This window comes from Triplophysa rosa, unplaced genomic scaffold (assembly GCF_024868665.1).
Source record: "Triplophysa rosa unplaced genomic scaffold, Trosa_1v2 scaffold34_ERROPOS2810744, whole genome shotgun sequence".
In the NCBI taxonomy this organism is placed as follows: Eukaryota; Metazoa; Chordata; class Actinopteri; order Cypriniformes; family Nemacheilidae; genus Triplophysa; species Triplophysa rosa.
In genome coordinates, this window is record NW_026634353.1 from 48,058 (window position 1) to 72,293 (window position 24,236).

Consider the following 24,236-nt stretch of genomic DNA (forward strand, 5'->3'; position numbering starts at 1 on the left):
CAGCTGCTATGGAAAGAACTGCAGTTCAGTCAAGACAGTGGGTGGTGGAGCCATGAGGTTTTACTGACAGTTTGAGCGTATGAGTATCCAGCAAGATTTAGTCACAAGTTCTTTTTAACCTATCATTGGCTAAATATTTGTAAAACAGGCAGACAGGCGTAAAGGGTGACCAATAGCAATGATTTAATGAAGAAAAAAAACACTACCATAAAAGGAAAGGACACTTCGGAGTATAAGGGCAAAAAGGGCATGTGCTCTGCACAGGTTGAGCCCTATCTGTGCACGTGTATGAAGGTATTTCAGTAGCAAAACTTGAGAGCATGTAGATTTTAATTTGTGAACTTGTAAAGTATTTGTACCTGTACACTAAAATGTACACTCACAGCCCCAATGTGAAAACTTCTCAAATCTGTCTTCTGAATTTGAAGTTGCAGAAAAATAGTCACAAATGTGTAAACTGGCATTTACAAAATACATTGTCATATACAAATGCATAGCACATATTTACACGTTTTCCTAGATTTGAATTGCAACCACAAATAGGCATCCACAACCTCTCAAACCTGTCACTGCAGTTTCAAATCTTCCCGCCTCGACTTTTGCTACTACTTTCGCGATAAACCTGTTGCAAAACTAACTTGTGCACTTGAAAGCTCAGATGCGAGAGAGAGAACGGCATTTAATGACGTCACGCGGCTGAGCCACACCTCCCCCTAATGGCGGAAAAAATCACATTGAAAGAATCTAGCAAATAATAGTTTAAATAATGTTTAAATAAAACAGTTTTCAACTAAAGCGAAAACATCACACTTATGTATACTATCATGTATAACTATTCCATGACTTATACTATCTTGTATATATATCATTTCGTAATGTATTTTAATGATATCATTCTGTATACTATCGATAATCCGTTGTGTACTATGGTTTGTTTTAAAATATAATGACAGGCTGACTACATTTTCCGTTGTGTATACTATAATGTTCATTGATATACTATATAAAAATGCACATTTACACAGTTCAACATTATGATTCTATAGCCTAACCCTTGAGAATTATTATTGCTTTAGTTATAATGTTACCAATATTATATTAATATAAAAAAAACACGTTCCTGGTAGTATAATATAAATGTAAATTAAATTCAGTGAGCAATGTATTATTGATCATTATTGCACTTTAAAGCTATTTCTACTTTTTTATATTTTTTGTTGTTTTCAATATGTAAAGACATTGAAAATGAACGGAAATTGTATGCAGGACTGTGCAATGCCACCATATACAGTATTGGGGTTGTGGGTTTACCTGGAAGTTTTTTTTCTCATGGAAGGTTTGGATTTTTAACAGATGAGATTAAACATATTTAATCAAATATTTAGTGTACAATTATTTTCTCATGTGATAATTACTAGCCGCAGGATAATGCATCCAGTCGGTTGTTATTGCCGAATAAACCCCTTCAGTGTTATACAAGAACTGATTCTGATCATTCTGATATAGGAGCCTTACACAATGACAGGCTGACTGTACATTTTCTGTTTTTAATTTTGATCATTATCGTCAGCAAACTTGCTTCAGCTAAGTTAGGTTGTTAATTAGGTTGCTAATTTATACATCACCCTTATCAGATTCAAGATCTTTATTGTCATTCAGTAGCCTATGTACCTGTAAAAATATATATTTTGCAGATGGGGTAGAAAAGCAATAAATATATAATAAAGGACAAACATAGAACAAAGATATACTGCAGTAAATATAAAAGAGAATAAAATAGAAAAGTTAATTTATAGTAAGAAAGTGGCCGTAAGTAGTATTTTTGTTAAGGAAAATGTATTTATTGATTTAGAGTTTCATCTTAAATTAAATACTGTATTAGTGATTTAAAAAACTCCTTTCATTGTGGTTTTTCCTGCCATTAGGGGGCGGTGTGGCTCAGCCACATGCCGTTTTTTCTCTGCCTCTGAGCTTTCAAGTGCACAAGTTAGTTTTGCAACGGGTTTATCGCGGAAGTAGTAACAAAAGTCAAGGCGGGAAGATTTGAAACTGCAGTGACAGATTTGAGAGGTTGTGGATGCCTATTTGTGGTTGCAATTCAAATCTGAATCTAGGAAAACGTGTAAATATGTGCTATGTATTTGTATCTGCCAATGTATTTTGTAAATGCCAGTTTACACATATGTGACTATTTTTCTGCAACTTCAAATTCAGAAGACAGATTTGTGAGTTTTGTCCACGAGTGCAAATCTCAACATTCAACTTTTTTATTTTACAAGTTTTCACATTGGGGCTGTACAGTGTATATTTTAGTGTACATGTAAAAATACTTACTTTACAAGTTCACAAATTAAAACCTACATGCAATCTACAAGTTTTGCTACTGAAATACCTTCATACACGTGCATGTGTATGTGCAAGATGCTTTGCGTTCCTTCGATGCATCAGCATTTGCAGTGACATTTTAAAGGAAAGTCGTTTTCAGCAATGAAGTCCTAAAGCAACAGCTGTACTGTGTTTGTTGTATTTAACACAAATAAAGATTAAGACACTGATGGAAGAAGGATCACTGCCGACCAAAACTTAGTCCGAAGTAACTTTTTTCTCTCTCTAAAATTGTCAAGACTACAAATTTCAGATTAAATATAAAAACGTAATACACAGGTTAGCTATACATTAATTTATGTGACAGTAGTAGCCTACTGCATCGTGCGAGTTGAGAATTAACGTAAGAATTAACGTCTGCTGGTGTGGACGCAAATATAGGTATGTTGTTAATTATTGTTAACTCAAATCCTGAATGTATCCCTTGAATGCATATTGCAGAGCTTATTTGTTTGAAATCAGCGTCTCATTTTTCCAGAAATTCTTCACTGTTTCCCCAGGGAGTGCACGCATTTACACTTGGAGCGCATGGCTGATACCGAAAGTTTGTCGGACAAAGCAGCAGGAACGAAGTGGGGGCAGGGTTTTGCGAAGGGTCAATTGTTTGATGTTAAAACTTAGCAAAATTAGACATGAAGAATTTAAATATTGGCTTAATAACTATTTAAACTTTTTTTAAGATCCTACGTTCAAATCTATAAAAGCAAAAAGTGATGTAGTATGTTTTCAGTATAGCTTTGCGTACCAAGAATGATCATTTTAATATATGAATATTAATTGGAGAATATAATCTTTTTTTATGTGAGCATCATAAAGCGAAAAGATTGTAAATCCATTTGTGTGTCACTCAGCACATGTCATTATTGGCCGACATTGTTATATACCAGAATACAGTTGGAAGATCTCAGCATGAGTGAATATTACAATTATTCAAATCTTTCTGCTTTTATTTATTATCAGTCGAACACAACAGGAGATTCTGTCCAAACAGAAAACATACTTTAGTGACTGTATGTGTTTGAAATGATCCCATTTGTACACACAGAATGTCTCTATAAACTATGACATCACAATCTCACATCTTAAGCATCTCCCCTGACCTTTGACCTTTGAGCGTGTTCTTCAGCATCAGGTGTGGAGGATGTAGTGGGTGAAGTTTGTATGACCGTAGAAATCTTCAGTGACCCGAACACAAGTGGACACAAGATCACTGTTAAAGGTGCTTTTGCATCACACACACGTTCACGCTAAAGCATGTACAGTATCTCACAGAAGTGAGTACACCGCTCACATTTTTGTAAAAAAATTATTATAGCTTTCATGTGACAACACTGAAGAAATGACACTTGAGCACGTGCACTAAACTTCTTTGGTCGACCATGGCGAGGCCTGTTCTGTTCTGAGTGGAACCTGTCCTGTTAAACCGCTGTATGGTCTTGGCCATCAGGGTCTTGGCAATCTTCTTATAGCCTAGGCTATCTTTATGTAGAGAAATAATTCTTTTTTTCAGATCCTCAGAGAGTTCTTTGCCATGAGGTGCCACGTTTAACTTCCTGCGACCAGTATGATAGAGTGAGAGCGATAACACCAAATTTAACACACCTGCTCCCCATTCACACCTGTGACCTTGTAACACTAAAGAATCACATGACACCGTGGAGGATAATGACTAAATGGGCCAAATTTGGACATTTTCACTTAGTGGTGTACTCACTTTTGTTGCTAGCTGTTTAGACATTAATGGGTGTGTGTTGAGTTATTTTGAGGGGACAAGTTATACAAGCTGTACACTCACTACTTTACATTGTAGCAAAGTTTCATCTGTTCAGTGCACAGCAAAATCGCCAGTGTTAAAAAAGGTCAAATAACACTCACAGTGTATATATAATTCACACTATCGAAGTGTGGATTAAATATACACTATGAGAGTTAATTTGATCTTTTTTAACACTGGCGATTTTGCTGTGTTCTCACATGAAAAGATATAACAAAATATTTTTAAAAATGTGAGGGGTGTACTCACTACACTTTACAATTAGTAAATACTTAATAAGACCGCGAGGCAGTTGGATTTTTTAGATGTTGTGATGCAGTAGCAGTCTTGGTGTTCGGAAATGTTTTTTTCATTGTTTGTTTGATTGACAGTTGTGGCAGCCAATGATCTTCGCTGGCAGACCCAGGGTATTTTCCGGCCCTTCGTGGAGGTGTACATCATCGGTCCTCACCTCAGTGACAAGAAGAGAAAGTTTGCCACCAAATCCAAGAACAACAGCTGGTCGCCCAAATTCAATGAATCCTTTCAATTGTAGGTGTTGAAACAGAGACTCCGCACACTCTGAATAACCAACATCACTTTAAACCGTTTCATTCTCTCTTTCTCTCTCTGTGTGTAGTGTTCTGGGCAGTGAGTTGGGTCCCGAGGGTTACGAGCTGCAGGTCTGTGTGAAGGATTACTGTTTCGCTCGTGAGGACCGGACCGTCGGCATGGCTGTCCTGCAGCTAAAGGACCTGGCGTCCCGGAGCAGCGCGGCGTGTTGGCTCCCGCTCGGCAAACGTGTTCACATGGACGAGACGGGTCTCACCGTTCTCCGGATCCTTTCCCAGCGCAACAACGACGAGGTGGCCAAAGAGTTCGGCAAACTCAAATCTGACCAGCGCTCGGCAGAAGAGGGCAGGGGAAGTTAAAGACGTGAGCTTCAGTGAGAGTCCAGACACATGCAGAAGAGTCGAGAAACTGCCCGAAAACACATGGCCATATAAACACAGACATACATCTGCACAGACTTATGCAACGCGGTTTGATTTAAGCAAATAATGATGTCGACATAAACCACACATAGAGATGTCATGACATCAAAATATACCCGTTGACTTTTTAAGTACTTTTGGGAATGTTGAAGCCAAATAGTTTAGTCATTCTTGAAGGCAACTGCGAGACGGCGGTCCAATGTGGCATCTACATGTACATACTGTATCTGTGGTTAATACAAAGCTGTGGTTAATTAAAAAAGCTAATATAACTTTTTAAAATCACGGCAATAGTTAATAGTTAACATTCATGTTATACATTACATTTGTACATTTTATCCGATTCACAGTATACATTTTGTTCAGTGAAGCAGTGATCTTTGCGCTGCAAACCCGATGCTCTGCACATTGAGCTACAGGCAATAATAACAAAACACAACAGATTCTTACGAGTGCTTGTGTTTCAGCAGAGAGTACATCCCCCACAATGCACTGCGAAAAATGTCATTATTGACATCTAGACAGGTTCAGGTTGAGTTTAATATTCTGTCTTGAACACACTCGTTAGTCCTCAGAAAATTATGTTGTTTTGTTATGTTCGTATTTTGCACCCTAGGCGTAGTGTTTGAGATTGACAGACAAAAGAGTTTCAGTACAGTCTCTGATTGGTGCATAACATAATCTCCAACCAATCAGAGAGGATGTCATTGTTTGCCAAACATCTTAAAGGTCATTCCGATCAGATGTCAGATTTGCATAATTTTCTTCTAAAATTGAAGTTAAAATTATTCACTTGAAGCAACACTGTTAGAATATTCCTGACGTGAACGCGGCATGCATTCGTGTGGCTGATGTAAATGTTGTTCATGTTTTGATGGAGAATTACTGCAATACTTCCCATTAGAGAAGAACATTATGTTCTTTACATGACATCGCGTCCTTGAGGTACCGCAGTACCCACAAACCCCCACAGCATCACCTGTGTTCTTCAGACAGACTATTGAAGTCTTGTGTTTTATTTGTACTTTCTGCATGTTAGTCTGTCAGTCGTTCTGTGTCTCTGCACTGCTCTCTTTTGTCTTCAGCATGATGAAGATACGCCTTACAAACACTGTGACTCAATAACACGTGCCACTTCAGATTATATGGCCAACCGTCGCTGTGCATTATGGGCCTTTTGTTTGTTTGTTTGTTTGCGTAACTACATGGTGAATCTTCGCTGGACATCCAAAAATAGTACATTGATGAGAAGATGAGAATTTGCATGATGAAAATTAGAAACTCAAAAAACATGTTTTCATTTAAAGGGAGAGTTTACCCATAAAATGAAAGTTCTTTCTTTATTCATTGTTATATCAAACCTGTGTGATTTTCTCTCTTTTTCAGAACATTAAAGAAGATATTTTGAAGAGCGTTGATAATCAAACGACACTGAGCTCCATTGACTTCCATTGAATGGACAGAAAACCACTGAGATATTTCTCAAAATATCTTCTTTTGTGTTCAACTGAAGAAAGAGTGGGGAAAACATGAGGGGGAATAAACAAAGACAGTAGATGTTCTGGGTGAACTGTCACTTTAAGTGAAGTGTGTAAGCCATGCACAATTGCACATGTTTAGCACATGTTAGTGTTGTAAGTGTGAGTATGTATCAGGTGTCAAGACTGAAGAAACTCAAGCTAAGACATGATCACTTCATTCAGTTTCAGGTGCTCGTGCGTTTGATCTCCTGTGTTCTTTATTGATCTGAGATGCCAAAAAGCACCTTCTTACATTCAGGATTAGAGTTGTATGATCACGATCAGAGCAGTGTTTTTCTGTTTGTGACATGAGTTCTTCTGCGACGACTCATAATTCTGTATTGATTCTACAGCAATACAATGAAAGAAAAGTGAAACGGGGCGACAGTGACACTCCAAAAAAAAAGTAGATCCTGTCAGTTTACCAGCCATATGAGCTTCTGACATGAGTCATAAACGTGTTGCATGTGGATTGTGAAGTATAATCTCAAGTCATATAAAATTGTTGTGTGAGAAACATTCTTAAATGCATTCACAGAAAAGTTTTCCTCAAATCACCAAAAATGAGTATACTTTTGAATATACTTCATGTTGTATTTTCAAATGCAGACACGACAAATCTATCAAGGGTTTGTTTGGTTGACAGAAGTGAGCAAGTTGCTCATAGACAGACATTCCGAACTAAATCCCAGTTGATTTATGACACGTGTGTTAGCTGACACTTCACTCAGAATGTTTACGATGCACAGCACAAGATACTTGCATTTCTCTTTCTGTCGCTTTTCACAGCAGAATACTCGGTCAAGTAACATTGTGTTATTAACGCTTCTTTCATTCACTGTAGTTTCTTTATTTTCTCACCCTCATGTCACTCCAAACCTGGTTGATCTTTTCATTCATAAAAACAAAGAGACGTTTTGAAGTTGTTTTCCACAAGATCTACACGACACATCTGTATTACAAGTTCTCTCAAGTTACACAATGAGATATCCGTAATGATGATTGAAACTTCATGTTGCATCTCACACAAAAGCTTTTCCTCACAGAAAAACGCATGAACTTCACATGGGAATTTAAATAGAATTCACACAAATGTTGTAAAACAACACGTGACCAAATGTTTTTGCACATGTGACGTTCATGTGGCTTTTATGTAGGGCAGTGTGTGATTTTATTTACAAGACGGAAAATTACGTGGTTTGTTTGCTTACTTTTATTTGTGGAGCTTGACAGATACATTGTATAGTAGGCTAATCAATTGTGTAATCAATGTTCAATTGACTAATAAATTTATCAATAGGCATTCCTTAATTTGACAGAACTTTGAGCCAAAATTTAGATGCAATGAGTCACTAGGAGAGGTCTGAAATGTATTCTATAGAAGAACTTTCAGCATACAGGTTACACGAGGGCGAGTAAATGAGAACTTTCTTTTGTTCGGGGGGGAATAAGTTTTTGTCTTTAACTCCTAAGCACTTGTTAAAATTGTCTAAACCACAGATGGCTTGATTTCCATTCAAACCAAATGTTACACAGCCATTGAATGTTAATTCACACAAGCCTTGACATTAGAGACCACAGCGAGTAAAGAACCCGTCTGCCTTCACACACATGACACACACACACACGCTGAAGCACAATGAAGTGAACTCATATGCATGTGTATGCATGCCCACGGACAGTGCTGCCAAGCTGTCAATAAAACCAAGTGCATGATGGGAAATACTGTAAATTGTGCCAGCACGCGTCTCTTCAATGTTAACCTGCCAGTTATGGACACGTGGGAATTGATTTTAAGATGATATTTCACTATGTATTTATTTTACAAAAGAAGCACTTGTGAATAACAGATCTGATATTCATGTCTTGGGTGTTTTTATACCGGGGTGTTTCTAATTTTCATTTCTAGTCATGATTGTTATTATTGAGGATGATGGTGGATTACTGCAGCATTTGCTTCCTATTAAAACAATGATAAACTCATTCTGTCATTTTGTGTTGTTTTATTGATGGGCAGGTTTGAGATCAGAAAACAAGATGCAATAAATCAGGGTTGCCAGATCTTAGCTTTTATTGTTTTATCATTTTAATGTCAATGTATTTTTACTGCTGGTCTTTACGAGGTGTAAGTTCTGCACTGAAGGTAAAATGACAAATGCTTCTCGAATATTACTAAAGTAAAATAAATTCATGTTATAACTTACTAGGAACTAACTTACTAAGAAATCTATTGAGAATGTACGTTTTAGTTGTTTTGTGAGTTGGCTAATACACATTATCAAGGCTTCCAAATGTACATAAAATAATGTATAAAGGAAGATATTTAAACGTAAATAAATGTTTTGTTTCTCTTCATTTCTATTTAGATACAATTTGGCTAAAAACACCACCACATTTCTCACCTCTGACACAGACGCTTCTACTTCAGACCCGTCAATGTGGAGCTTCACCAATGAAAGTCCATCACTTAAAATGTTGTGTTTGGACCCATCAATTCAAAATCTTGTTAACCTACAAAATTCACACACTTAAAACATTCAAGTGCAATGAACCTAAAACTATTAGTACAAAAAATGACAATACCAATAAGCTTTTGCATCTGAATATTTTCAATATTTAGACTTGGTCAAGAATACCAATTTGAACACCAAGTTAACTTGGTGTTTTTTTAATGACAACAAGCATCAGTCAATACCGAAACAGTTTTGCATGTACTAACATTTCAACATTTGTTGTGTAGCATTTCAGATTTTTTTATTGTTACATAATGCATCATTAAAGTGAAATGTGTTTTTCTTATTCTATAATGAAAGCCTGATTTGTGTGAAAATTAATTTAAACTTTAAAGATAAAAGTTCATAATTGATGGGTACTGCTCACTGTTGAGTGTTTTATTTTTTAGCTCAGAATTACAGTGTTTGCTTTCTAATGTGAATTTTAAGTTCAGTCTACGTGAACTTAAAGGGATAGTTCACCCAAAAATGAAAATTCTGTGCTGAATTACTCACTCTTTAGTTGTTCCAAACCGGTATAAGTTTGTTTGATTGAACACAGCGAAAGATATTTGGAAGAATTCTTGTAACCAAACAGTTCTTGGACCCCGTTGACTATAGAATAATAGGGAAAATGATAGTCAAAAGTGCCCCAGAACTGTTTGCTGTCCTACATTCTTCAAAAGAATCATTTCTTGAACATAAAAAGAAGATAAGTAATTTTTCCTGTTGTGGTATTCAATGGGGTCCAAATATCTTTTGTGTGTTCATCAGAACAAAGAAATTGATACAGATTTGGAACAACCCGAAGGTGAGTAGATGACAGAATACTTTTGGGTGAACTATCCCTTTAAATATACAAATTTGTGAGACCTGTTCCTCAAGTAAACCATCAAATTAAAGGTTATGAGAACATTTGTGGCTACGCTGTATTTATTTCATATTGTCTTGTGATCTAGGATGAGAATTATCTGGCAATTAATAAAAGGGACAAAGGTCATGAGGAATATTAGTGAATCTTTACTGCCACCTATTGATAAAACAATCTCGACACACATAGTGTATATTCCACAGGGCATTATATAAACTGGACACTTCTTTTTGTTTTAAAAACAGTGTGCGAGTTTATAACAGGCCGTTGCATTTCAGCCCAATTTCATGTTAGGAATGTCTTTTGTTTAAATCATGAAAATGTAAGGTCAGTTCAAGGATGTTGCAGATCTTACACAGAAAATGTGCAAACTGTGAAAGTCTACAAATTGCAGGAATAGTTCAATTCAATTCAATTCAATTTTATTTATATAGCGCTTTTCACAATGTGCATTGTTCCAAAGCAGCTTTACAGGAGCAAATAAGAAAAACACAGAAAGGTAAAACACAGCACAGTGCATGGTGTTTATAGACCAAGCAAGATCATTATAATAAATAATATCTAATAAATAAATGAATAAATAAATAAATAAATGCAGTCTCCCGGTGAGCAAGCCAACACTGCACTGCTCTGCTGTGGCGAGGAACCCAAACTCCAATGATGAATAATGGAGAAAAAAAAACCTCGGGAGAAACCAGGCTCAGCCGGGAGGGCCAGATCTCCTCTGACGTGTCATAGCTGCACTCAGTGACCCCGACCAAAGCCACCGAGCAACGTCCACGAAGAACAGGGAGAGCCCACGAGCCGCGACCCAGGAAGCCCCACCCGCCGAAACCGTGCAGGTCCAACCCGGTCTCATTCCGCGATCAACAACAGACAACAGAGGAACAACCAGGGAAAAGTAGTAATGGCATAATTAACTTTATTCCTCTGTTGTCCGACATCGACCACAAAACAAGACCAACCAGACCAGATCCACACAGTCCCAACAAATGAAACGCCCCGAACCACAACCAACAAGCCCCCCCACTCCCTACAACACCCACCCAGCTACCTCCAATCAAAGTCACTGAGTGCAGCCATAACTTCAAACTGCTGTCGTGTGATGTAAGTTTAGCATTAAATACCAAGTATTGTAAATTTAGCATTTATGTGACAGGTAGTCCGTCTTTGCTCTCGGTTGGGGATGGAATTGTCTGAGCTGGGCCGGCCAGATGGTCGCCTTTTTCTTGGGTGGTGATGGAATTGCCTTGGATGGAGCTGGATGGTCAGTCAGTCCGCAGGCTCTCGCAGGAGGATGGCACGGGATTTTCCGATGTAGCTGGCGTAATCTCTAGTTGTGGATGGGCATATGACGTTCATCTGGGCCTGGCGGAATCTCTCCCTACCTCGGGATGGGCATCCCGAGGCGAGGGCAGAAACAGAAAGAGAATAATTAGCGTAGCTGCTGTTCATTAGCTATGTATTAGTGAATGCTTGGCTGAAAAGATGTGTCTTTAATCTAGATTTAAATTGGGAGAGTGTGTCTGACCCTCGAATAGTATCGGGGAGGCTATTCCAGAGTTTAGGTGCTACGTATGAGAAAGCTCTGCCCCCTTTGGTGGATTTAGTTATTCTAGGTGTTATCAAAAGTCTGGAGTTTTGAGATCTTAGAGAGCGTGATGGGTTGTAGTGTGGTAGAAGCTCTGTTATGTAGGTAGGGGCTAAACCGTTTAAGGCTTTATAAGTAATTAAAAGAACTTTAAAGTCAATACGATACTTAATGGGTAACCAGTGAAGGGTTGATAACATTGGGGTTATGTGATCGTATTTTCTGGACCTGGTTAGAACTCTGGCAGCTGCATTCTGAACTAACTGTAGTTTGTTTATTGATGCTGCAGGACAACCACTAAGCAGTGCATTACAGTAGTCTAGTCTTGAGGTCACAAATGCATGAATAAGCTTCTCTGCGTCAGCCACACATAAAATATTTCACAATTTGGCAATAGTGGAATACTGTAGTAATACACGTTTTATCCCTTGCTGGTTCAACGGATATCTAAAAACATGCTCCATGTTCATAAAAGTTGAGAGATTAATTAATTCATGCCATTAAAAAAGAAGAAAAACCAGCCATTTAAAAAAAATCGAAAAAGAAAACGTTTTGTTAAAGCACTTAAAGGTACAGTGCGGGATGTTTTGTATGAGCTATTAACAGAAATGCAATATAACATACAAAACTGTGTCTTTAGATGTGTATAAAAACCTTACGTAATGAAAAGTTATGTTTTTATTACCTTAGAATAAACCAGTTGTATCTATATTGTAGGGCTGTCACGAATATTGAATAATCGTCTCATCGCGATTGTTTGACCTCATCGTGATGGTTTCAGATCATCGCAATTATTGCACATCTCTATAGAAGATACTAGGGGGAGCTATAGTGCATCTGCATATTGCATATTTTAGTGTATATATTGTAACTAAAGCATGGTAATACACAAGTATGTACCACCAAAACACAATCACTTTAAAAAAAAACTAAAGCATATACCATAAAAATAACCTGCAGAAAACTGTGAAAACCAGTCTACCAAAATCTCATTAACATAGAAGTAAACTTTTATTTTAGTCTTGCAAGTGAGAAAAAACACACTAGAAGCATTTCTATGACTGATAGTATTTTAATGGTGGCTTCAATTCACCCCTGATCAATTTACTTAATTTACAAGTATTTGGTGTTTGTATTATTGACAGGTAAAAGCCTAAACCTTAAATATATGACCCAATTTATCAATTAACAATTAATCGTCATAATCGCAATTATTTAGTAGACAATTAATCGTCAGCCAAATTTCATAATCGTGACAGCCCTACTACATAGGGAGCGGGCCTATCTACATCGAATTTGTTATGTTGCGCAGCCATGTTTTGTACAGTAAGCTCTAACGGACAAAAAGCTCTACAGAGCGCGTTTCGTATATGTTGGTCTTCGTGTGTGTTTTTAGACGCAGCTTGCGTCATCACTGAGTTGAAGACGCACAAAGTAGTAAGTCGTAGTACGGAGAGGAGGAGGAGTAGTCGTCGTCTAGCTGAAGCAATTGATTGTTCTGTCTTAGAAGTTTTGATAAAATTGAGGACCATGCGTATTGTGCACAAGCGCCGACATCTCCGTCGTCAAAGAAGCGCAAACGTGATGCTGCCAGACGAATTAGAGACAAACGACGGCAGAAATCCAGGATAAACATCGGTGTATCTATTACCAGATGGAAGGCACTGTGGGAAAAACAAATGTTTTCAAGGCGACGCCGAAGTTGCCTGTTTTCTGCTAGACTGGTAAGATAATTCAACATTTTCAATGTTTCCACTTTTTCAATGTTTACCAAACAACTGTTTTGTTGAAACTTTAACGTTATCATTTTATACAAATGGCCATATAACCTCCGAATAATAATGTTTTTCCGTCCCTGCGGTACGTACTCCGGTTGTTCCTGACTTTACAAAGGGGTAGACAAACGTCTACTAACTTACACCTAACTGCCTATGTCGCTGTCAGATCAAACGCTTTGAACAGCGTTGCTATTTATGATTAGCTAACTTTAGTTACTTCACTACTCTCAGCGTGTACTAGATAGCATGCAAGAAATATATCTAATTATAGAATTGTAACAGTAACTTTCGCAATAGAATACATGTTAAATGATGAATTACGTTAATATATTGCCAATTTGCCTTACCTGCTTGTATCACTACTATCCGCTGTCTCAGTAGACGACATCTTTTTTTTTTTACTGTTGCGGCCACCGTCGTAATTCGAAAGGGAGGGGTGGGCAAATGACTCAGAGATTCATTGCAAAACCATAATACAAAGCTAGTGGCCGCTGATTTTCAAGAACTGCGCCTTTAAATTAATTCTAAGAAAATGTTTAAGCTGTAAAATCTAAAGTGTCCATAAAGATGAGACTATTTTTATGTGGCCATTCGGTTCTGTGTGTTCTCCATGAAGACTTGAAGTTTGTCCTGACATTAAAAATAATTTCATCAAGTGCTTCCAGCACATAGTCAAATGTTAACAAATCTCTAAAATGGATTCTTGACTTGCACCACAGACTTACAATGGAAACCACAAAATCTGCTTATTTTTAAGAAGCATGAGATTTGATATTACTGACTGGTAGTAGTGAAGGTCACTTAATAAACTATGCAGATAAATCTTACAAAACCCATACATTTTTTTGGCATCTGTTAAACTTACTGTGAAACTGAAGTCAATAATTCTACATTTTTAACACAGCTGAACATCTGAACGTTGAGTCCAGCACCTCTCTGCCCCACAGTTTCACTCCAGCTCTTATCAAACTCACATTAAAGTCCCCGTGAACCGGAAGTTGCGATCGTTTTTACTTCCGTATTTTGACATTTCCTAGTGAAATGGAATTTTCAATGAGAAAAACAGTGGGCGTGGCTTCCGTCTTCCTCTGCGATTTGATTGGATGTTAAAAAACTGCAGACTGACAGTTGAAGGGAAGGAGTTAATGGATGCTTCCCCAGGCCGTCTAACATTTAAGATGGACACTGACGGAAGTGCTTTTTTAGAATTTAATTTAAGATTATGAGGGCACACAAATTTTAAAAAGAGATTGCCACACATCGTTAACAAACAGCAATATTTCATGAAAAAAATAGGCATTGTACATTTTAATTTCACTGGGACTTTAAAGAGCTAAGAAAAATTTTCATGTGTTCGATTTGGAGTCAAACTCTGCAATGTTCTACGGTACAGTAAATAAAGACACTCAGATACAGGACTATTGTTTTACAGTACAAAAACAAAACAAAAAACGAGATTTTATTAAAGAAGCATAAAAAATAAAACTCTCGATACATTTCTCATAACCGTAAAGTCAGCTCAAATCATATGCGTATACAAGTGTTCCAGCTCACGGTTAAAAGGTCCATAAACTTTCAAATAAAATATATTTCAATTTTAAATTTCTTCAATAATTTTTTCTCATTTTGTTATAAATTGCCTATATGTTGTACACAGGAAACAGAAATATGGAAAATAAAGACAAATTTGTCGTAAAAAAAGGGTCACATTATAATCTGGGATATTTATGTTAAGGTAAGCAAATAACTTGTAAAAATAAAATGTGTAAAAAAGTTTTCTTTTTTGTCTTTTCATTTTTAGAAAATGTTTAGCTAATGCCTGATGGCTTCAAGACATGCAGAGAGTTTAAGTTACAAATCAAGATACATGGTTTAAAAACTACATTAACCTTTTTCAGTTTTGTCCTTTTTAAAAACGAATCCTAACGATTGTATTCTGGATATTTACAATTAGGCCTGAAGTTCTGTTATGGAAACAACTTTTCGTTCTGCGTATGAAAAAAAGAAGTTAAAGCAAAAACAAAGTGGAGCAAAATTTTGGCAAAAGTGATTCATGGGAAAACAGCGTTTGATGTCTTTCCGATGCTAATCTGCCCGAGATCTCTGAAATCAATCCACATTAAACCCTGTTTTTAAACCACGAGGCGGCAAACAATCCAGCTTCAGGTCCACCACCAATTCTTCACGAGTCACATGACCTTCATCGCCCGATCGAGATGCCCAAACACGCCACAGACACGAGAACAGAAAACTACAGACTTTAAGCTACTTTCTGTACCTTTAAACCAGTTAAACTACACACCTCACCAGACGATTCCCTCCAAACCTCAAACCTAACTAAGAACAAACATCATCAGACCAGCAAATGTTAAGAAAAAACCAATGGTGGCTCAGATACTACATGGCTCTTTGAAGACGATGGCCTCCTCCACACATCTGAAGCGTCATCTCTGCATTTGGAAAACCACTGAAATGAGAACGTGAAGGGGGAAGTTCCTGAAACAATCTTCAGATTCTTTATTCAACAGACGAGTCAGTATTGACCTCTTACACCAAGGCACCGTTTACTACTTTCACATCTGATGGCACTATCCGTAATGTTCGGTAACACAAAAGTCACGTGATCCCTTACCTTAAAAAAAATGACACCGCCGATATGTACAAATCATGCAAAACAGGTTATAGAGAAAAGCCTCCCTTCAACATGTGGTAGAAAGTCCCTTTCGTCTTACTGGCTGGCTGTCGACATGGAAGATTTGACTGCCAATAAAATGACTCGTCATCACTAAACGTATGGAACCCCTGGATGATATAGCTGCCATACGGATAGATCGCGTTTATCATAGGACACGACCTGAAGTGTAGTGTATTGATATTACCGGAAGCCCTTTAAAGTGTGATCGATTCATGGCTTGTTCGTCACAACCTTTCGAAGGGGCTACAGATTTGATTTGCACGTTCACATGCAGCTTAAGGGAATTATGAATCTAAGTGCGAACGCCGCGGGATGAAAACGCAAAAGATTAACCTCAGGATGACATGCTCTCGGCGAGGGAGCCGGAAGACTTTACTCTGCTCAGGGATCAAAAGAACATTTCAATGTGTCGCAGTGCACGATTGGGATGGCTCTACAACAGTCCATTTAAAAACAAACACACACACACATCCACGACGAAGAGAACATTCATGTCAAGTTATAAAGACCTACGTTATAATTCAGTATAAGTCATGTGGTTCAATGAGGGGGCGGAGTCAACACCTGTGCTGCCCACATTCAGTCTTACCACAACGACAACAAAAGTCTCTTAACAGTAAAATCGTAACAGATAAAGATGTCGCCATTTGAAATACTAACAACCCTGTTTCAGGAGTGAAGACCGTAGGAATGAACAAACATCAAGAGTCCACATCATCGTCTTCTTAAAAACAAACTCTGACTTCATCTACTGGTGTATGAGAGTATGGAGTTTATAAGGTAGTGTGAGAGATCTCCTATAGCATGGCAACGATATTCCTAACATGTACTATTCTATCTATTTTAGATTCAACAATAACTATAACATTGGTAATCGACTCTTAACGCGTATAAATATTAAGTGTTCCTTTCTTCATTGATAAAAAAACATGAACATCTCTAATGTTTTGGTCTACGAGTGTGCAGGTTCTTGCGTCATTGTCGCGGGCGTGCTGCACAAAGCCGACCGCATTAAAAAAAGGTTAAAAAGGCAAAACGGCAACACAAGATTTTATAAAAAATAATTTAAAAAAACAACTGCATCACCAACCTTCTAACGAAACAAGACATTAGAAAAAAAGTGCAGTCTTACGCGAGTGTAAAATCTCTGCGAGTAGAAAGAGTTGCAGGCAAAACAAACCCGGTCAAGGTCACCTGGAAGCATCATGGAGAAATAACCGTTGAACAGCTCGAGCAAATGAAGGTGAAGGGCCAAAGATAAGACACTGTTTGATCCTCAGTTCCAAGAAAAAAGTACTTGAGTCGCTAGTAACATCATTACTTTCAGAGTTGTTATTATTATTATTATTATAATAGTCAATAAATCAGAATAGTGTCATCTAATAACCACTGTCAATCCTATGAAGACAGTCTTTAACAGGGGCATTAAGAGAAGATTCGGATGCACTGCGTGGCAGGGGTGCGGCACACGGGACACTCGGCCTCTTGTGACTGGCATATCTGACCGGCGCAATCCATGCAGAAGAGGTTGTGCCCGCAGGGAACCAATGCGGCAGTCACCTCGCTCTCGCAGCACACGAAACAGTCCCTGCTTCCGCAGGGCACCACACCCGCTTTCAGCCGGCCCAGCACGGAAGACGCCATGGCCACGCCACTGCCTCCTCCCTCGGAGTCAGTGGGTGATCCACCAGGCAGCGATGAGGCCGAGCAGGATGAGTAACCGGTCGAGCTTCCGCCGCTGCTGCTACTGCCGCCTGAGAAGGAGCCACCGCCCGCCTGCAGCCAGGAGAGGGCGCTGAGGGGGTCGCTCTGCACCCGGCGTGCCAGCGGGTGATCGATGACGGACACGTCGGAGGGCAGGGTGGGTGACAGGCGCGGGGTCACAGCGCCCCCGCTGAGGCCACTGCTGTTACGCCGAAGCTGAGGCTGCTGCTTGCCACCATTTACAAAGGGAGCCCAGATGTTACCGCCGGTTAACTCAAAGCCGAGGTCTTCAGAGGTACCGGGGAGGCCTGGGGTGGAGTCTCCCCCAAACGAGAAACTGCCACCGGCACTGCTAGTGCTGAAAGGGCTGGTGGGACTCCCGCCATCTGTCGCTCGCCGCGACGCAGAGAATGTTTCTGAACTCAGCGTGCCGTTAGAGTAGGACGCTGATGACATCTTACGGGTGGAGTGGTGGTGGGTGGCAGGAGGAGGAGGTGCGGAGTGGCTGGCACGAGACCACAGTGTGCCGCCCAGACCCAGCGATCCCAGGCCCTCTAGGCTGACATCAGTGCCGTTGTTGTGGAAGTCGTTGTCGCCTTGGAGATCCACGAAGGCACCCGTGCGGAGTGTGATGTGCGTTTCTATCTCCTCTCGGGCGCGGTCCACGTTCTCAGGCATGCCGGTCACCTCAAACACAGGGTCTTTCTCACGGCTTGGCGTGACGATGTAGGTGTGCGTCTGCTGCTGGATGCGCTTGATAGTGGCTCCCTTGGGACCCACCACCAGCCCGACAACTCTATACGGAACTCGCACCTGGATGGTGGTCTGGCCCGGCAGGTTTGGAGGTCCGGGGAGAGATCCGCCCGAACTGGGACCACTTCCGCCCGCTTTACAGCGCGAGGCACGTATCATGGAGAAGTGCTCGGCTGCAGAAATGATCTCTCGCTTGGCCATTTCCACATCTTCTCGCCTGCCCGTCACGATGAACACGGGGTCTTCTCCTCTCACAGGGGTCTTGATGTAAGTGTTTGTTTTTGCTCGTAAAGCTTTGATCTTACAACCTGTGGACATAAAGAGAGAGGGAGAGATGTGCCAGTAAGAGTTTGTCAGAGTGATTAATAAATTATTTAAATTACTTCATGGACTAATAGAGTTGAATGAACAGAATATTTTTAATTCATGCAATATACACAGTGTTTAACTTCTCTGCCTTTCCTAATGTTTTGCATTCCAGCTAACACACGCTTTCATTTCTCACAAATGATCAATAAAACGTTTACCTATGCCTGTATGGGTCTATAAATACTTCATTAAGTCTATTTTTGTCTCTCTTGACATTATACATTCGAGTGAATGACTGCTGTGCCATATAGAGGCGCAGAATTCAGGTTACATAAAGACATCAATGCATCTAATATCAGGATGTACAACACTTAAAAGGGCTTCACGGTTATAAATCTGACACGAATGTTGAAAAAAACATGCAAAATTTAAAAACTGACACATTCATGTCGACTGTTCTACTGCTCGTCTGCCACACTGCAGGAGAAAACAGAGGCGCTCTGTCTCTTTAAATCCGGACGCCTCGCGTCACGCAGCCAATGGCGTGCGCGCCCGGTGACGTCATCGCGGCAGGCTGAAAGCATGGCATTTCAAACAAAGAGAACAATGTAACAAGCGCAGCCTCGCCGTGCTAAACCTCGCCGCCGCACAAATAATTCACATTTATACACGATTCATAAACAGTGTTTACTAAAACAAGTGAAATGTATTCACAAATGTCTGAAACAGACACAAAAACATCAGACTGCAGATCGGCCCTGCGTACTTACATCACTCTCGTATATCCTCACATGACCCCGCGCGTGCATATACAGCGTTTATTATCACCATATAGTAACGGAAACAAAAGGCGATCGGAGATCAATAAGCAACGGACAAGTTCGGGCGTTGAGATGGGGCCGCATCGGTCGATACGCGTCTCTTTTGTCTGGACACGTCCAGATTCCGACAATCTGCCGCTTTGTCTACTGCCCCCACCCATCCACCAACATCCAACCAACAATAACATCCACATCAAACCTCCATTTGACACAACATCCGCGCAAAGCCCACACTGCATGACAACAATAACAACGGCATGCGTTAAACTCTCTCACTGAACTGATCCAATATTGTCACTTCGTGACATTCTAAAGTGAACTACTTGTATCACACATCGTGCAACTATAACCAGGGACATGATCATATTTACTTATCACCAAAACATTTACATGAAATTACAAAGAAAGTTAAACTCACCCTGTCTCCCGACAATTTCCGCCACATGCTCCGACGTGGGCACGGGTACACACTCGGTCATGTTGACGCTCCTCTTCCGAAGCACCGAGCTTTGATCCGCGAGGATGGAATGCGAGCCGGCCATGTGGTACCCGCCGCTGCCTCCCGAGCCGTAGTACTCCGGGGATGGCGAGCACGAGCCGGGCGATTCTCGCGAGCCGTTCGTGTGCTCGAGCATCTGCAAGTCGACGTAACCGCCGCCTCCGTTACAGTTCTCGCTGCCCGTCGTCCCGTCCAGACAATCGACCTTCTCGAGCGCCATGCGTGACAGCTGATCCAAAGCGAAGCGCAGCGCCTCCTGATGGCCTTCGTCCCGGGACTCCTTATCCGTGTCCCGGGAGGGGGGCAGACTGACCCCGTTGGACTGCCCGGTGGTGCTCACTACCATATCGTGATCCATGATGTCAGTGTGGAACAGGGGGCTAGGCATAGTAGTGCCCGTGTGTGCATCAGCCAACAAAGCAAGCGCGCTTTATAGAAGAAAGAAAATATTTTAGAAAGCGGCAGAAAGCAAGTGAAGAAAAACCTTTAAACAAAGCATGCATGGTCACTTAAAAAGGTCAGAGTGTGCACTACTACAGTACCAACGGAGTCCCTAGCAAGTGTGTTTTAAAGATTTGTCTTGGTTTTTATATAGTAATATATTATAATAGAGTTACATTTTACTTACATATTTTCAAAACACTTCTTGAGTCATAGTATACACTACTGTGTGCTCTAGAGCCCTAACTCGTGCCCTTGTTTTCCAGCGCTCCACGTCTCGTGTCTCTTTGTCTTTATTGTTGCTGCCTGTTGTTTAGCCGTGCGCGGCTGTTACATTATAACAACACTGTTACAGTTCATGACAATAAAACCACACGATACAAATGCAACAGCCGCGTTGTGATACGTGACATGTAAGACGCGTTAAAAGCGAGTTTAAAGGGAAATACAGAGTTGGAAGCAAAGTGTTGTTAGCCGCGGCGCTAACCGGAGACGAGCAGTCACATTGTCGCCTTTGTTTGTGGACCTCAGCCGCGCACCACGCGGACGATCCCGTGCGCTCAGAAACCCGGGTGAGAGTAAAATCACGCAGACGCGCTCTCAAACGCACCGACAGAAAACTCACCGTAATTCCTCCAGGCGCTCTTTTTCTCGGGTTTGCTGGAAGGCTGTGGTTAGGATGATGGCTAACCGCTAGCGGAGCTGCTAGTTGTTATTAGGGGGGCGTTGGAGAAAAGCGTTGGTTTTATAAAAGCAATCGCGGTAAAAAAAATCAAACGCCAGCTTGCGCTAAAATCACGGCGTCTCTCGCTCGAGCGGTGCGCTCATGTTCTCGAGGCGTTTTTACGCGTGTTGTACTGGAGGGGGAAACGCGCTCTCTCCTGCTCCTCCGGTTCGCTGTCTTTGTCTGTCTGCGTGCAGACGCGCGCCACGCTCGCTCCAGCACGCGGCGCTGACGTCACGCCGGCGCAACAACAATGGGTTCAAAGGCCACGCGGCACAGGCGCGCGCCCTGATTTTTTTTCCAAATCATCGCGTTTTCTTATAATACGGCACAATGGGTTATTATTATTTATACAACTAGATTATATATTTAAATTACTGGCGGGCCGACTAAATGTTTTTTGTGTGTTTGAAAATGCAACTGATTTTAAAGCTTATTGCCCGGTTTCACAGATAAGGTTTAAGGCTAGTCCCAGACTAAAATGAAAATTTGAGCTGTCCTGACTGAAAATAAATTGCCTGACATGTCTTAAAAATTAAAATATGTCATTGCCATGTTTTGTCTCAATATGCACACCAGTAATGTATTTATCTGAGGCATTTTAAAAGCCACTTAAATATCCCAATTTAACTAAGGCATTTAACTAAGGCACACTGATTTTATGTCTTAAGCTAAGCCTTGTCTGTGAAACTGGACCTAGATCAAAATTTTTTCATTATTTAACAAGTGAACTTTGTGCTGGTTAACACAAGATGAAGATTTTAGGTCCCAGTCATAAACTAGAGAAAATGTAGACCGAGAAATCACCACCAGAAATTTGCAGATATTTTCATAATAAAGAAATCACACAAATGCTGATGTATGTGACAGGTTAGAAGAGATATCCCATGCCAACATTGGTATGTGGGCCCCATGTGGGTTATATCTGGGCGACGTGGGCTCCGCATGGGCTAAAAAGGGCAAAATATATGGGCCCTATGTGGGATTACAAATGTGGGTCCCATATAGGTTTGCCTTTATGGGCTGCATGTGGGCACACTGATGTTATGCTTAAAATACATATTATGCCTTTAAACTCCTTTAAATGCGTACATTTGAACATTGGTATGTGGGCCCGATATGGGTTTTATCTGGGCGATATGGGCTCCACATGGGCATAGGTTTAAGATGGGCAAAACATATATGCCCCATGTGGGATACCAATATGGGTCCCACATAGCTTTGCCCATATGAGACCTTCATGGGTTCCAAGTGGCCATATGATTTCATGCTTAAAATACATTATGCATTTGGTCAACATTTGGTTGATAATCCTTTTAAACAACAAAATCAGCCTAAATATCTGAGATATTTGTATATGTATTTAATGCAAATGGAGTTTCTGGAATATTTTTGTTAATTCATTCAATAGGCCTGTATCAGTATTTTCTTCCTTTCACTGTCCTAACTGTATGACAATCAACCACGATAGATAAATGCAGAAATCCAGGTCAATTTACATGAGTCTCACAAGCGACGTTCTTGCTCAATGTGATAAGATACTTTCGACTTCGTACTTAGCTGCGCAGACCGACCGGCCTACGTCACACTACCGCGAGATCGATCAGGAAGCACTTGCCTAGAAACGATGTCGCGGTATCCTGATGTCAAAACCCGATTGCTTTGCGCAGGTGATGCATGGAGTCGAGCACACCCCTGACCGAGAACACTTTGTTCCGCTTGACAAAGTAGTTCTCCTGAGTTTTGGTAGATTTTGCTTATATCACATAATCAAATATTATTTTGTTGAAAATGTTTAATGTTTAAATGACAGCTATGATTTAAATCAAATAAATAAATCAAACTACAGAGGAGTTTCTTTATCGGCGGAAGGATATCTTTGGCAGAGCAATGGCGCGCTGGCAACTCCACCGAGCAGCAAGTTTATCGAGTCGGGACTGGAAATAATCAAAAACAAGAAGGTAAAATTCATATTTTCTTAAGCGTGTTTTTGTTATCCGTGTTATCAAGCACCGGGAACCCTGTTTTGACCGTCAGTTTCCTTTGCATTTTTAAGCCTGCGTGTAACTTACCTATGGAGCCGGAGATATGACAAAACAATCTGAATTTGAATTTCGTAAATCTGAATTTTTGACAAGTGTTTTTTAGCAAAACTGAAAATTATATGGGAGTTAAAATAGTTTTGAATTAGATTTTGATTTCGAATTTGAATTTTTTTTACTTGAATATTGAACATTTGAAATTTAACACAATTGATTTTTTTTAAGGCAGAGTTTTATAGGCATGCATTTTCAAACAACATATTTTTTGCTCTGAATTCTTAGATTGCAAATATCCCGTTTTTTTTAATACAGCCTCACGTTTTCAAGATGAAGAAGAAATTCGGAACATCAAATTCAATTTTCTAAAATTCAAAACGCAGAAATTCAGATTGTACAGAAAGTAGGTCAGAGGTCGTCCACAGGGAAGAGTAGAAGATCTCGGAAAAGTCAAACGGAGCGCTTTGGCCACAATGGCCAGTTATTTGTTCTTATTATCCAATCAAACTCAAACATGCTGTTTTGGCGAGTGGAACTTCTTACATTGCAATAAAAAGGATTTACATTTTTCAAATTGCGACCACGCCCACAAGACTACACGGGTTGATCGTTTGTTGTTGCTGCAGCATAGCCAAGCTCATACCGCTGCAATCTAAGGTAGCTGCCCGGGATGTGTGCGCTCACTGCCTGCGTTTTTGCCTGCTGTGCCTCCACTGTTTGCGCTCACTCCCAGCGTTTGCTGTTGGTGCTTTTACCCACTGTGTGCTTAGTGCACGCTCGCTGCTAGCTGCCCCACTATGCGCGCTGGCTTCGAGCATTTGTGGGTGCATATACATTTAATATATTAGACATGTGGGTTTGTGGGT

At 40.2% G+C, this 24,236-nt stretch overlaps 2 protein-coding genes across 5 annotated transcripts in view; one reads left to right on the forward strand and one right to left on the reverse strand.

The window, feature by feature from the left end:
• LOC130550506 (protein unc-13 homolog A-like) overlaps positions 1–24,236 on the forward strand; it is an 82,269-nt gene that overhangs the window by 44,755 nt on the left and 13,278 nt on the right. The window contains exons 7-9 of one of the 4 annotated variants that reach the window (XM_057327986.1): positions 3,512–3,604; positions 4,531–4,690; positions 4,779–8,636. The exons of 2 other annotated variants lie outside the window; for them this stretch is intronic. In XM_057327986.1, the coding sequence (XP_057183969.1) occupies positions 3,512–3,604; positions 4,531–4,690; positions 4,779–5,070 (545 nt within the window). In that variant the 3' untranslated portion in view covers positions 5,071–8,636. Of the gene's footprint in view, positions 1–3,511; positions 3,605–4,530; positions 4,691–4,778; positions 8,637–24,236 lie in introns of those variants that run through there. One more of the 4 variants, XR_008962437.1, reaches the window with a different exon arrangement.
• Positions 14,805–21,526, reverse strand: LOC130550507 (RNA-binding protein MEX3B-like). Its single transcript, XM_057327990.1, has 3 exons — positions 21,233–21,526; positions 20,086–20,594; positions 14,805–18,845 (listed from the first exon to the last, which is right to left on the reverse strand). Exons 2-3 carry the CDS (start codon positions 20,552–20,554, stop codon positions 17,506–17,508), a joined length of 1,809 nt encoding a protein of 602 aa, XP_057183973.1. The 5' UTR covers positions 20,555–20,594; positions 21,233–21,526; the 3' UTR covers positions 14,805–17,505.

Bases quoted from the DNA above. Each gene is read 5' to 3' on its own strand.
- LOC130550507 (XM_057327990.1), bottom strand. From the start codon at position 20,554: ATGCCTAGCCCCCTGTTCCACACTGACATCATGGATCACGATATGGTA. The intron at 18,846-20,085 runs GTGAGTTTAACT...TTATGTCCACAG, and splicing joins GGAAATTGTCGGGAGACAGG to GTTGTAAGATCAAAGCTTTA.